Source organism: Rutilus rutilus (assembly GCF_951802725.1).
Source record: "Rutilus rutilus genome assembly, chromosome: 1".
NCBI lineage: Eukaryota > Metazoa > Chordata > Actinopteri > Cypriniformes > Leuciscidae > Rutilus > Rutilus rutilus.
This window is the reverse complement of record NC_140209.1, coordinates 48,027,487-48,040,649: the sequence shown is the minus strand read 5'-3', so window position 1 is coordinate 48,040,649 and position 13,163 is coordinate 48,027,487. Positions and strand designations below refer to the sequence as shown.

General features: G+C 38.9%; 1 protein-coding gene across 2 annotated transcripts in view; it reads right to left on the bottom strand.

Moving 5' to 3' along the window:
* sez6l2 (seizure related 6 homolog (mouse)-like 2) overlaps positions 1-12,811 on the bottom strand; it is a 14,024-nt gene extending 1,213 nt beyond the window's left edge. Inside the window, exons 1-19 of one of the 2 annotated variants that reach the window (XM_084405368.1) lie at positions 12,375-12,811; positions 10,860-10,938; positions 10,604-10,732; positions 10,298-10,519; positions 10,020-10,156; positions 9,608-9,800; positions 8,748-8,933; positions 8,436-8,619; positions 7,779-7,942; positions 6,684-6,878; positions 4,614-4,752; positions 4,335-4,531; positions 4,056-4,250; positions 3,688-3,882; positions 1,818-2,009; positions 1,697-1,735; positions 1,476-1,593; positions 994-1,105; positions 1-37 (exon numbers count right to left, since the gene is read on the bottom strand). The exon at positions 1-37 is cut by the window's left edge and continues 1,213 nt beyond it. In XM_084405368.1, the coding sequence (XP_084261494.1) occupies positions 8-37; positions 994-1,105; positions 1,476-1,593; positions 1,697-1,735; positions 1,818-2,009; positions 3,688-3,882; positions 4,056-4,250; positions 4,335-4,531; positions 4,614-4,752; positions 6,684-6,878; positions 7,779-7,942; positions 8,436-8,619; positions 8,748-8,933; positions 9,608-9,800; positions 10,020-10,156; positions 10,298-10,519; positions 10,604-10,732; positions 10,860-10,917 (2,685 nt within the window). In that variant the 5' untranslated portion in view covers positions 10,918-10,938; positions 12,375-12,811 and the 3' untranslated portion in view covers positions 1-7. Of the gene's footprint in view, positions 38-993; positions 1,106-1,475; positions 1,594-1,696; positions 1,736-1,817; positions 2,010-3,687; positions 3,883-4,055; positions 4,251-4,334; positions 4,532-4,613; positions 4,753-6,683; positions 6,879-7,778; positions 7,943-8,435; positions 8,620-8,747; positions 8,934-9,607; positions 9,801-10,019; positions 10,157-10,297; positions 10,520-10,603; positions 10,733-10,859; positions 10,983-12,374 lie in introns of both variants that reach the window. The other variant, XM_084405367.1, reaches the window with a different exon arrangement.
* Between the last annotated feature and the right edge of the window lie 352 nt (positions 12,812-13,163).

The following is a 13,163-nucleotide window of genomic DNA, read 5'->3' as shown; positions in this document are numbered from 1 at the left end:
ACTCGTCTCAGATGGACACCTCATACTCTCGCGTGTCCTACAGTGAGAGAGAGGAAAAAACAAACACACTTTACCAGCATATAGGATGGATAATATAATATAATATAATATTTAATGGTGGTTTTTATCCAAAGAATTAGGATTTATGAATGAACTCATTAAGAACTCATTAGGAGTGTGACCATTAACCAATATATATTGACACTAAATACAATAACAACAAAATAAAACGTCCTAATTTATAACTGAAACTAAAACATGATGACAAACAGCAGCATCTACACTAGCTTATACAATTTTGGGGGCAGTAAAAAAAAATTGTAAATTTTTTTTTTAAGAAATGATTATTTTTCATCCTTGCATTAAATAGATAAAAAGTGACAGTAAATACATTCATAATGTATTGTCCTTGAACTATTATTATTAACGTACTGTCCTGAACTTTCTATTTATCAAAGAATCCTAAGAAAAGTGTACCATGGTTTCCACAAAAATAGTAACCAGCACAACTGTTTTCAACATTAATAATTATAAGAGATGTTTCTTGAGCACCAAATCATCTGAAAATTCAGGTTTGCCATCACAACAATAAATTACATTTTATTTTATTTTTAAATAGTTAACTACTTTGAACATTTATTAAAAAAAAATGTATTGTAATAATATTTCACAAAATTTGATTTGTGTTTTTACTGTATTTTTGATCAAATAAATGCAGCATAAGAGACTTACTATACATATTCTACACATAAAATATGATAGAGAATGCTGTGACTTCTGCTCAGAGACTCAAATGAATCAGTGAGTCATTTAAAGTATACCGTCCAAACCGACTGACTACAATGAACTTTAGGCTTCCCAAGATTAGATACACGAGATCAAACATAGCAAACAGACTGCGATTCCATGCATGAACATGCATTTGATTTGGTATTCAATTGTACATCCTAACAGTTAATAAGTACAAATTCCACTTGGTTGTGAGCATCTTACCCCTGCCTCATAGAGAGGGTTGTTAAAGTCCGACTCCACTGTAATGGGGCTGTAGGAGTGGGTGTGAGAGAGAGACTTCCAGAACAACGGTTTCCACTGCCACCTACACACACTGAGACGGCGAGAGGTGTTAGTACAGAAGACCTAAATAAGGAGCAGCTGTAACGAAGGTTTTGTCAATAATCAGTGAAAATAACTGAATTTTAAAGCCAACATGGAATAGCACTTACAAGCCATTTTTCTTTGGTAATGTGAGTTATTTAAGATGAGGTTTGAATCGGATTAGGAAATCATGGAAAGTGGCCGTTTTATGTCAGAAAAAAATCCACATCTTTCTTTCCTTGGTGACATCATGAACGATTCCAGAGGAATCTTTTCTCTTAGATAATGCTCAGTAATAAATAATAAATGTATGAATCAAAACATGTTCAAACGAACGTTCAAACCAAAAGCATTCAAAAACTCAAGCCTCCTAAACTTACTTGGTGTAGTACATGTATATTCCACCAATCAGAAGGATGACCAGAATGATTGGCAGGATGATAGCCAATGCAATGTTCTCACTCAGCATTTGATGAGACGCCTCTAATGACTGAGACACTGAAAAGAGGAAAGTTAATAGCATGGACATCATTACATGACACAGTGGGCCAGATTAGCAAAGCAATATGGATATCACTGATACAATGATAATCAACGTTACCCTCCAATTTATGATCGTCCAGTAGCCCTTCATAGGCCACTAAAAACAAAGAAAACGTGACTTTAATTTCTTCAGATAAAAATGGTGACTCAATGTATTGGACTAGTTCACATTCACATACCTTTACAGAAGGGTGGTGGGCTATTCCACTGTGAGGGGTGTCCTGGGACACAGTTGATGATGACTTCCCCGATGAGCTCATAGCCCTCATAGCAGAAGAAACGTAGCGTCTCACCTGCCTGGTAACTGTGCTTGTACAGAGTCTGGTAGCCGTTGTCCGGCACACCCGGGTTTGGGCATGGGTCATATTTTACTGATTAGCAGAAAAATAGCAGGCAATATGTTTGATTGATGGTTTATCGGTTAGTACATTAGAGATGAATTTTCATTGTACATGGGCTAAGATATTTAGCTGTATCTGTAAAGTTTTATCCTGCATACAGTTGAGATCAAAAGTTTGGGGTCGGTAAGTTTTTGTTTAAGGTGTCATGACATCGGAAATCAAATTTGGCTTGATCTTTTGACACATAAGAGGTCTTTGTACCATTAAGACACCCTAAAAGTTTTCGAGCTTATAACGTCCTCCTCGTTGTAAACAAAGCATTTATTTACTCAATCTCCAAAAACAGCTCTTTTAGATAATGGGGGACTTGTGACGTCACACGGACAAATGCATTAGCATATGCCTGCCTTTATAGTAAGACATCAACGAACAGCGTAAAGGAACGTTTGCTTTGATGCGTCCTGTTTAAACAGCTTAATTGCGTCTCTGTACAGACTTAAGCAGGATACGTCAGAGACAAGTGGATGGTTTATTTTTAATGGTGTCCTGGATCGTGTCGGAGGATTATATGTTTGTTCAGAGACTTTAACTGCAGATTTGCAGGTTTTTTTAAGCGAGTTACAGTGTAATGGAAAGTGCGCAAAGAAACTTTTGTTGACAGATGTATCAGCCAACTGTATTGGAGCTGCATTACAAAGCTCAAGGAAACGATTTCATGATGCTTTGACTGTAAATGATGGCTTTATATGGTTAATGTTTTCAAAACACTTACTCGCGTGCAGCAGCGAGGCGGCTTTGATAGAGTTTCCTATGCAATGACGTTAGCCAATCATAACAGTGACCGTTTACTGACCAGCGCCGCCCCTTAAAAAATAGATTTTTTTGTGCAAATAACTTAACATTTTAAGTGAACCTTAAAGAACAAAAAATCCATGTCATGACCCCTTTCAAAGTCTCTTATTCTCACCTAGGCTGCATTTATTTGATAAAAAAAATTTAAACTATAATATTGGGAAATATTGTTAGCATTTAAAAAAACTGATTTCGCTTTAAATATATTTAAAATGTAATTTATTCCTTTGATGTCAAAGCTGAATTTTCATCATCATTACTCCAGTCTTCAGTGTCACATGATCCTTCAGAAATCATTCTAATATGATGATTTGCTGCTCAAAAAACATTTATCATCATTATCAATGTTGTAAACAGTTGTGCTGCTTAATACAGTATTTTTGTGGAAACCATGATATATTATTTGACGAACAGAAAGTTCAAACGGCATTTATTTGAAATAACAATCATTTAGTTACGTTGTAAATATCTTTACTGTCACGTTTGATCAATTTGATGCATCCTTGCTGAATTAAGGTATTTATTTTAAAAAAATCTTACTGAACCCAAACCTTTGAATAGTACTATATGATTTAATAATTTACCATTATTAATAAGACTTTAAATCTTTAATCAGGATTTTTTTTTTTACTTATCGTTTTTTGTTTGTTATTTTAATTTCATTCAATGTATTTAACCATATGCATGTATGCATTCATTTTGACAGCCTTAATTATTAATAATAATCCATTTCAAATTCTACAGAATCAAATCCATATAGATTCAAGAGGGGATTTTTTAAATAATTGTTTGAAAATGTATTTTTCCACGACCAGACGCAATCCCTCACACTCCTTACTTACTAACATGTACTCACAGACACACTTTGGGCTGCGGTCACTCCATTTGGGCATGCCGGTGTCTCTGCCATGGCAAGAGATCTGGCTCGGGCCTTCCAGCTGATAACCTTGGTTACATGTGAAGCGTACCACAGTTCCCACAGCAAAACCAGACTCCGGATGTACTGAGCGTGCTCCATTGACCACTTCTCCTGGGTCAGGGCACTGCTGGACTGGAGGCACATTAAAGCCAGGAGAAAAAGAGCGTGTGTACAATATAAATCAATTAATTAAACCGGCAAATGATGGCCACTGGCCACTAAACAATGACCAATCAAAGTCATCACTCTTAATCCTTTACAAAGTGTTTTCTAACCATAAAAAAAACATATATAACTGGGCTCACTTTTCACACAGGTGGGCGGGTTGTTACTCCAGGAGAGATCCCATTGGCAGGTGATGATGTCAGAGCCAACGATGTCATAACCAGGCTGACACTGATAGGTTAACACACTGCCTCTCACCAGAGATGGGTGGGAGGAGCTGCTCCAGCCAAACTCAATTTGCGGAAGGGCAGGACATGTGTCATTTGGTTCCACCTCTGCAAGAAATGAAAGGAAGTGACATCACAGCAAGCAGTAACACAAAACAAATGAAATAAGCACAACCCTTTTGATGTGTTTACCTCTGTAGTGAATGAGGAAGCCTTGGCTCAGTATAAACGTAGAGTCATCAGGATCGCTCTGAAACTGAATGGTGACCTCTGAACCTCCTGATACAACCCTGAACCTCTCTCTTGAGCCCAGGTACTGTCCAATCACATGTGACATCAGATCATGACCATCAAATAGAGTGAGAATGTCGTTATGGCGGATGTTCAAACTGCAAGCAAAAGAGAGGGAAATAGAATTATACCATAAATAGATTTAAACACAAACTGGCACAGTCAAATAGATATACTTACATTTGTACATCCAATTCAATGCGTTTGTCCTCGCTGACATGTATTTGCCACACACAGTCCTGCCCTTTAGAGTAGCTCTGTGGCCAGTCAGGAGACAACACTGTTCCCACTGTGTCCGTGAGCTCCCCGCCACACAGAGCTGAGAAGAGGAGAAAGAGGAGGAATCTTATAAGAATAGCTTTCATATTATTGGGCCAGAGGGATTAGATGAGATGAAGCCCCCTTGAAGCCCCATTAGGTAAAATTTTCTAAATGTACTCTAAATGATCTTTGAATTAGAATCATTTCAATGTTACAAGGATTATTTTCTTCGTAATTGTACAAATAAATGAGTTAAAGGGTTAGTTTACCCAAAAATGAAAATTCTGTCAGTAATTACTCACCCTCATGTTGTTTCAACCCCGTAAGTCTTTCGTTCATCTTCGGAACACAAATTAAGATATTTTTGATGATATCTGAGAGCTGTCTCATTCCTTCATAGGCTTCTATGTAATCGATATCTACCATCCCAGAAAAGTTAGTAAAAACATTGTTAAAATAGTCTACAGTGGCTCAACCTTAAGTTTATCAAGCGACGAGAATACTTTTTGTACGTAAAAACAACCAAAAATAATGACTTTATTCAACTATTCATTTTCTTCTGTGTGGGCCTCTGAGTGAGTTCACGTAGTGTAACAGAGTACTGTAGCGCTTCTGGGTTGCAAGTCAGAACGTAGGCTTACTATTGGCCGATGCTGGTCATGTGTGTGATGCGTGTGACGTACAACATAGAAGCTCTACGCTGTTACACTACGAGAACAGAAGAAAATGAATAGTTGAATAAAGTCATTATTTTTGTTTTGTTTTACGCACAAAAAGTATTCTCGCCGCTTGATAAACGTAAGGTTGAGCCACTGTAGTCACTTGGACTATTTTAAAGGTGCATTAAGCAACTTTTCATGTTAAAAATACCCGTTTTTCTAACCCATACATGCTTAAACAATTGCCTAATGGGCTGAATGAGCCCTTCTATGATCTCTGCGATTGCCTCTATAATCCTGTACAGTAAAATAAATAAGAGGGATTCGGGACGGAATCGACTGGGCGTGACGTCATGCGCGTTCACGCTCACCTGGCTATGTCTGGCAGGTTTGTGTATTCGCCGCCATTATCCGCATCAGCGAAGACAACTCAAGCGACTTTGGCAAAAGTAGAAGATGGATTCAAAGAGACCGGCTTCTAGTTCATCCCAAACCCCAACGCAAACTCCACGTAACCGCCTGCACAACTCTGGTTGCAGTATCGCGTGTCGCCAGAAGGGGGCATAGTTCTGCAAAAACTCAGAGACTTGCGCAATGCACCTTTAACGACATCTTTACTAACTTTTCTGGGCTGGCAGATATTGATTACATAGAAGCCTATGAAGGAGCGAGCCAGCTCTCAGATTTCATCAAAAATATCTTAATTTGTGTGAGTAATTACTGACAGAATTTTCATTTTTGGGTGAACTAACCCATTAAGTTGACAGTTCTAATGATGATCAGCAGATCATTGTGCAATTTGTTTTTGAAAGAAGGTTCTTTTGTCACCAAGGCTACATTTACTTGATCAGAAATACAGTAAAAATAATATTGTGAAAATGTATATTTTTGAAAAGTAATGTATTCATGTGATGACAAAGCTGAATTGTCAGCATCAGTACAGTCTTCAGTGTCACATGATCCTTCAGAAATCAGTCTAATATGCTTGGTGCACAAGAAACATTTCTTATTAACATCATCAATGCTGAAAACAGTTGTGCTACTTAACACTATGGTGGAAATCATAATAAATTTTTCAGGATTCTGTGATGAATAAAAAGTTAAAAAGAACAGCTATTATTTGAATAAGAATTATTTGATAACAACGTTAAAATCTTTTCTGTCACTTTTGATCAATTTAGTGTTTAAATAAATGTTGAATAAAAAGTATTCATTTCATTTATAAAAAATAAAAAATAAAAAATCTTACTTACCCCAAACTTTTGAATGGTAGTGTACAGTTGCTGTACAGGTATATGTCTCAAATATGAGGTTATATGTGATGTCATACCTCTGCAGACAGGTTCACTCTCGTTCCAGTGAGGGTCATTGGGGTCAACACACTCCATAACTCCTGATCCCTGCTCCATGACGAAACCAGGAGAGCACGAGAAGGTTACTATAGTACCCAGAGGGAAGGTGATGTCACTGCTGCTGAAATTCCCATGAGGCAGGTAAGGTTCATAACAGTGTTCTCCATCAAAGGCTGAAAGAGATAGGAAAAAGAGGAAGGATGGGAAGTTATTAAGTGAGAGTGAAAGTATTTGTAGAATCCAGACTTGAAGGTACAAAATTGTAATTTTGAGTTTCTTCTTTTTCCTGAAATTAGTGTGACATCACAATAACCAACTGCATTCGGCATTCTTTAGACAAGCATCTTTTAAGAATTATATAAATGTAAAAAGGTTTTTGTGGTAATGAAAATGAACAAGTTTATAGTGGTTTATGTGGCTTATAGTGATGAAATATACTTAGGCTGCGTTTACACTGGCTAAAAAAATCCGATCTTTTACTCACATCTGACACAAATCGGAATTTGTTGCACACGTGTAAACAAAAAAATCCGCACGAGATCCGATTTTTATTCGATATCTGGTCATCCGACCTACGTCTAAACACGCATATCCGATTCCCCTTTGAATTCCAACCCACCACAAGGCGAGGACGACACGTTTATTCACAAAGATAGCTTTTTAATGCTGTATTATTCATGAGGCAGACGTGCCGTTATCCGCTCAATCACAGCTTTTAATTGAGGTGCGAACGTTATCTTTGTAAAGAAAAGACATTGCGCCAACACAGAAACATTCAGGAGCTGCTTTTCAACCTCTGCCCGTTAATTTTAATAGCACGGCCATTCAAAACCAGGGTCTACCATGTGCATAGCAAAAACGATCACCGAAAATCATTTTGGGCGGGAATTAATGTAAACACAGACGTCGAATACCAGTCCTGTCTAAAGTGAATGTAAACAGGCGAGCCAAAAAATCGGATATGGTCAAAAGATCGGATCTGTGCATTAAGACTTGCAGTGTAAATGCAGCCTTAGACTCTTTTTTAACAGTGAACAAAACTATTTTGTTGAATGTTTAACAGGTTGTTTTACCCTCATAGCGGAGTGCCAGCAGCAGTGGGATGGAGGAGGAATCTGCTGTGAGCTCCACATAGAGACACATTCCCTCGCTCACGAAGCCTCGTTCTGGAACGTCATCCAGATCCGAGTCGAAGAGGAGCGGAGCTGTAGAGCTATTCCCACTGCGCACAATCAGCCTAGGAAAACGGAGGAGGGTCATGGAAAAGGAACGAAAACTACATTAGGAAAGGTGTGACATTAAGAGAATGAAATTATTCTGGAAGGATCAAGATCATGGCAGGTTGTGCAGGAAGAAGAGGTAGATCTCGGATGTTCGTTTATCAACAGCAAACTAGTGTAAATAGTGAAATAGTGAAATAGTGAAACACTACAAAATAGTGTGTTCATTTAAATGAACTGGTTCAAACAAGATTCAATGATTCACTGATTCTTTTGAATAAACTCCCTGCACAGCATTCTAGTCAACTTTTTTGTAGTGAAATAAAAAATTTGACAATAATTCTGCCATTTTACATTATGTTTTCAAAAGTTTGGCATTTGATACGATTTTTTTCATGTTTTTGAAAGTCTACTTTGAATCATAAGTAGTTTTAAAGTGGCTTCTCCAACACTAATAGAGATATAAGATAAGTAACTTAATACATGAGTGAGCAAGACATGAACTCTTACTTGTCATTGTCTTCATCAAGAGCCACCCTCTCAAAATGAAGGTGGAGCCTGTGGCCTTCCTTGGCTTCCAGCAGCCAATGACAGCTCAGGTTGCTACCGCTGCTATGGTTACTTGCAGAGGGGAGGGTTGGAGAGAGGATGCGGCCCACAGTGGCATTTCTAATCCATCCTCCACAAGATACAGCTTTAATATACAAAAACACATGTGAATGCTTATACACAAGGCAATAAATGGAGGCGTCTTGAAGCCACTGTAGATAATGAAACTAAATAAATAAGTCAATAACTGAACGGGGAACAAATGCAACCCACCCACACACTGGGGTTCTGAGGTGCTCCATCTGGGTCGGGTGGAGTTCAAACATGTTGCAACCTCGTGACCTCTGACCTCAAATCCTGGATCACAATGGAAGTGAGCCTGACCACCAGGATGGATATCAGTTACAGTCACTCCACCGGCCTCAGGGGAGAGGGGGAACGAGCAGGACAGGAGGAACGCTGGAATGGAGAAATTTAAGAAAATTTAATTTTAAGAAATTAAAACTTTTATTCAGCAAGGATCTATTAAATTGATAAAAAGTGACAGTAAAGATTATAATGAGTAATGTTACTAAAGATCTCTGAAACACTTTATAATAAGGTTCCATCATTCCATTCCTTATTATAAAGAATGATTTCTGAAGGATCGTGTGACACTGAAGAATGGAGTAATGATGCTGAAAATTCGGATTTGACATCACAGGAATAAATTACATTTTAAAATATTCTAAGACAGTTGTAATAATATTTCACAATATCATTGTTTTTATTGTATTTATAATCAAATAAACTGCGTTCACGTCATTCCAGCTCGTAAAAAGCATCCACATCCTCGTAGAACTCACAATTACAACTTGTGCACTGGGAATTTTCTGAGAGCTCCGACTTGCACCATGTGACCGCTGTGCCAACTGATTGCTGCAGATTCATTTAGGCATTGATAGTGTTGCCATAGATATGCATAATTTCCAATCCGAGGACGTGAACAGGTTAGAGTAGGACGTCGAAATTACGGTAATTATGACACGGTGTGTATTCAGCATAAATGCAGCCCAGGAGACTTCTTCCCAAAACATTAAAAAAATCTTACATACCCCAAACTCTTGAACAGTAGTTAAAAGAAAAATTAATACCTTGATAATGAAAGCTGAAAACACCATGATTGGCTTGCTTCAGGCTCTTATAGTGGATCTGCACTTGATTGGTTGAGCTACGAATCACCTGACCTTCGCTCATTAGCGTCTCATTGGCCAAAAGCTGTGGAGCTGTCCCACCCAGCTCCAGAATGGTAAGTGACTCCTCCTTGGACAAGTTTACTTTCTTTACCTTCAAGACAGACAGATGGTGTTACCATAACAACAGCTAATGATGTCATTCCCCAAGATTGTATCAAGGGCAAAGATTCCAGAACTCATTAAAATGACATCCCCCATGCAAATGCCAACAAGATGCATCAGCTATGTTAACAGGCAGTAACCATAGTGACCCACAGATAGGCTAAATGAGGGTACAATGGAAACCTTGCTAACGGTGAGGTTATCACACCTGTATCTCAACCCCATATCCAGGATACACAGTGATGCTGTAGGTGCACTCCAGTGGGGAGAAGGGAGATGAGGAGGAGAGCGGATCAGGGGACTCGACTATTCCCTCCGTTCCTGACAGGCTGGCATTGCATTGAACTTGAGAGAGACAGTTTAAACGTTTTAAAGTCAACATAAATTCATTTGAATGGTCCCATTGAGGGACATAATCTGTGAAGTCTTCATATTGAAAATGATTCGTTGTCTTCAACTGTTATACGGTATTGTTGGTTATGATACCTGGGGTGTGCACTGTTGTTATTGTTGTTGTAGTAATTAGAGTAGTTGTGGTCTCTTCTTCGGCTGGTGGTGATGTCACGGCACTCCCAAAACCTGATTGGCCTGCATGAGGTGCAGCCGATGAGGTCACTGCAGTGGTGAGGATTCCTGGTGACATCACTGTGGAGGCGGGTTCTGATTCTCTGATGGACGGGATGGCCTGGGTCGGGTTAGTAGTTGTACCTGTGGGTTAAATCACAGGTTTAGATGAACTGGTTCGTTATTGAAATGATGCAGTTTGCTGTGTGCTTTTTAGGAAAGACTGACCTCTGTTATTAGGGGTGTGGCCCAGGTACTCCTTACTCAGTAGTGCAGCATGGAGGAGTTCTCCCAAGGGGCGGGGACTAGAGGTCACGGTGGGAGGAGCCTCAGTGTCTGATGTCCCTAAAGATGCACCTGAAAAAACCACGGAACTATCAGACTTAGCTTCTTTAAGCTAAAGTGATCGGCATGTACTATGTACATTCACCTTGCATGAATAGTTAAACATACAAGAGCACTCACACAAGTATGTGCACATTACCTGAAGTCAGATGCAGCAGTGTGACAGACAGTGTCACAGCAAAAACTGTGGACACCATTATTTAATATGAGAGGACAGCCTGGGTGCAAGCATACGAGAGAGAAAAGAAGTAGTAAGAGGTATCTAGAAGAAAAAAATGGGAAATATCAAAGTTAAGGAAGACTGTAAGTCAAAGGTTGTGATCTTAAAGAACACATTATATCAAAGAGTTTTGTGACTTTTATTTCCTGTCTGTTAGATTTGAAGTCAGCTATATGCTAGTGTACTCCTAAAAGTGAATATACATAAAAATTTGACTCTCCCGTGAAAATGTAAGCAAATCGAGCAGCAAATCGGCATTTTAGAATGATTTCTGAAGGATCATGTTGACATCACAGGAATAAATTACATTTTAATATATCTTAAAATAGAAAAGTTATTTTAAATTGTAATCATATTTCACAATGTTACCGTTTTACTATACATTTTAATCAAATAAATGCATCTTTGGTGAGCATTAGAGAATTTCAAGAACATTAGTTATCCCATACTACCAATTTCTTTCCAATCATATGCTCAGTCTTGAGAATGAAAATGTCCCTCCCCATACCTGAAACCCACTATTTAAATCCTGGTTCATAACCGTCACGTTCATCAAAGCTTATTAGCTATTGCTTTATAAGACCCACCTAAACTTGCTAGCAACAGGAAATACAGGAACACTAGAAAGAAAACTGTCTGTCAAACAATTTCATGGGGTCTTTAAAGCTATGAATGTATGAGTTAGGATTTTTATATCTGAAATGTAAAATAATTAATGATGACATGTCGCTAAAAATCAGAGGTTTAAAATAAACATACTGCAGAAATGCGTCATCTCGTAAAATATTCCCTCAAAGTCATTGGTGCTTTTGCCATATATCAGATCTTATTATGGCCCCGCCGTGGCCCTCAAGGCCTGACAGTGCACGAGACATATGGCTCCTGACGTGCCCACGTTCAGTGATCAATGATGTCACCGTTAAGGCAGGTAGCAGAGAGCAGGTCTGGGCTTCTAGTGGCCCAGTCACCATCACGAGCCTCATTTAGTATTTACCGCACACACCGACGCTGATTAGAAACAAGGGGTTCATAAATAATACAGATGAAGATGAGAACAATTTGAGGCTCGTCATTAGTTTATAATACCCACACTAACAGACATTATGTCCACGATAAAATGTGCTGGCAGATGATGTTGCTGACACTGCGGGCAGAAGCGTTCAGATAATTTATTCAGACGCTACCGTTATTCAAAAACATTTCTTCTTATCCTTTCCTATGACGCAAGACGCCCATTCCCCCCAAAATAAAGCATTAGCAAGGCGTCTAGACGAAAAAAAAAACCCCAAAAAAATTCGCACGAAAAGCAATACTGGATCAATATAAATGGTTTACAATGATTTCATGAACGCATCCATTGCATCTTTATGCAGCTGGCTGTCGCGCGACATTACATGCTCGCAAAAACATCAGAGGGAAACAGAACATACGCACCCGCAATACGCAGTTGCGCTTTTTTTTTATTCGTCAGAATGAATCCACTGGGTTTCTTCTCTTGTCCTGGTGATTCTTTTAATATTTCGTGTGTTTTTCCCCCAGCACCGCTCTCGCTGCTGCGTTTCTAGCGTGATCCTCCGTCTCTCGCTCCTCCACCCCTCCAGAATACCACAACTGGCGCTGCGCGTCAAACGGATTTTAAAGAATCATTAGTACGCTCCCGAACGCTGTCAAACACGGGTGTTCCATTCGAACCCTGGGAGAAGACAGTAAAGATTTCGACCCAAGGAAAAAAAACAGTTTGCCTTCGTTCTTGGTTGTATTTTTTCAGTCGTTTATTTTTGTCCGTTTAGGCCTATGGCAGGATAGCAGGTGAGTGGAACGAACAGGCATAGATGGCAGCAGTTCCTACCCGTGTGGTTGGCGCGTTGACTGTCAATTAGCGATGTCCGAATTATGTTGTGGAGTCGGTTCGTTTTAATGAACCGGTTCACAAATCCGTTCTGAACGATTCACCCACGGACTGAGCGTGCCCGAGGACTTTTCGAGACAACAACAACAGTCTCACTGACACGGTTTATCACGTGGCTGTCCTTTTATTTTGTTCCTTTAAAGGCTATCTTAATGTTTCTTCCACCGTCACAAATATTCAATAAATAATGAAAAATGTGCGGACCAAATATTTAAAAACGCCTTTCTTGTTAAATCACATGGACCATGCAGAAAAAAAATCATTCAGATGTATTTTGAAAGTAACAAATAAGCATAACGATAAGGTTTAAAAAC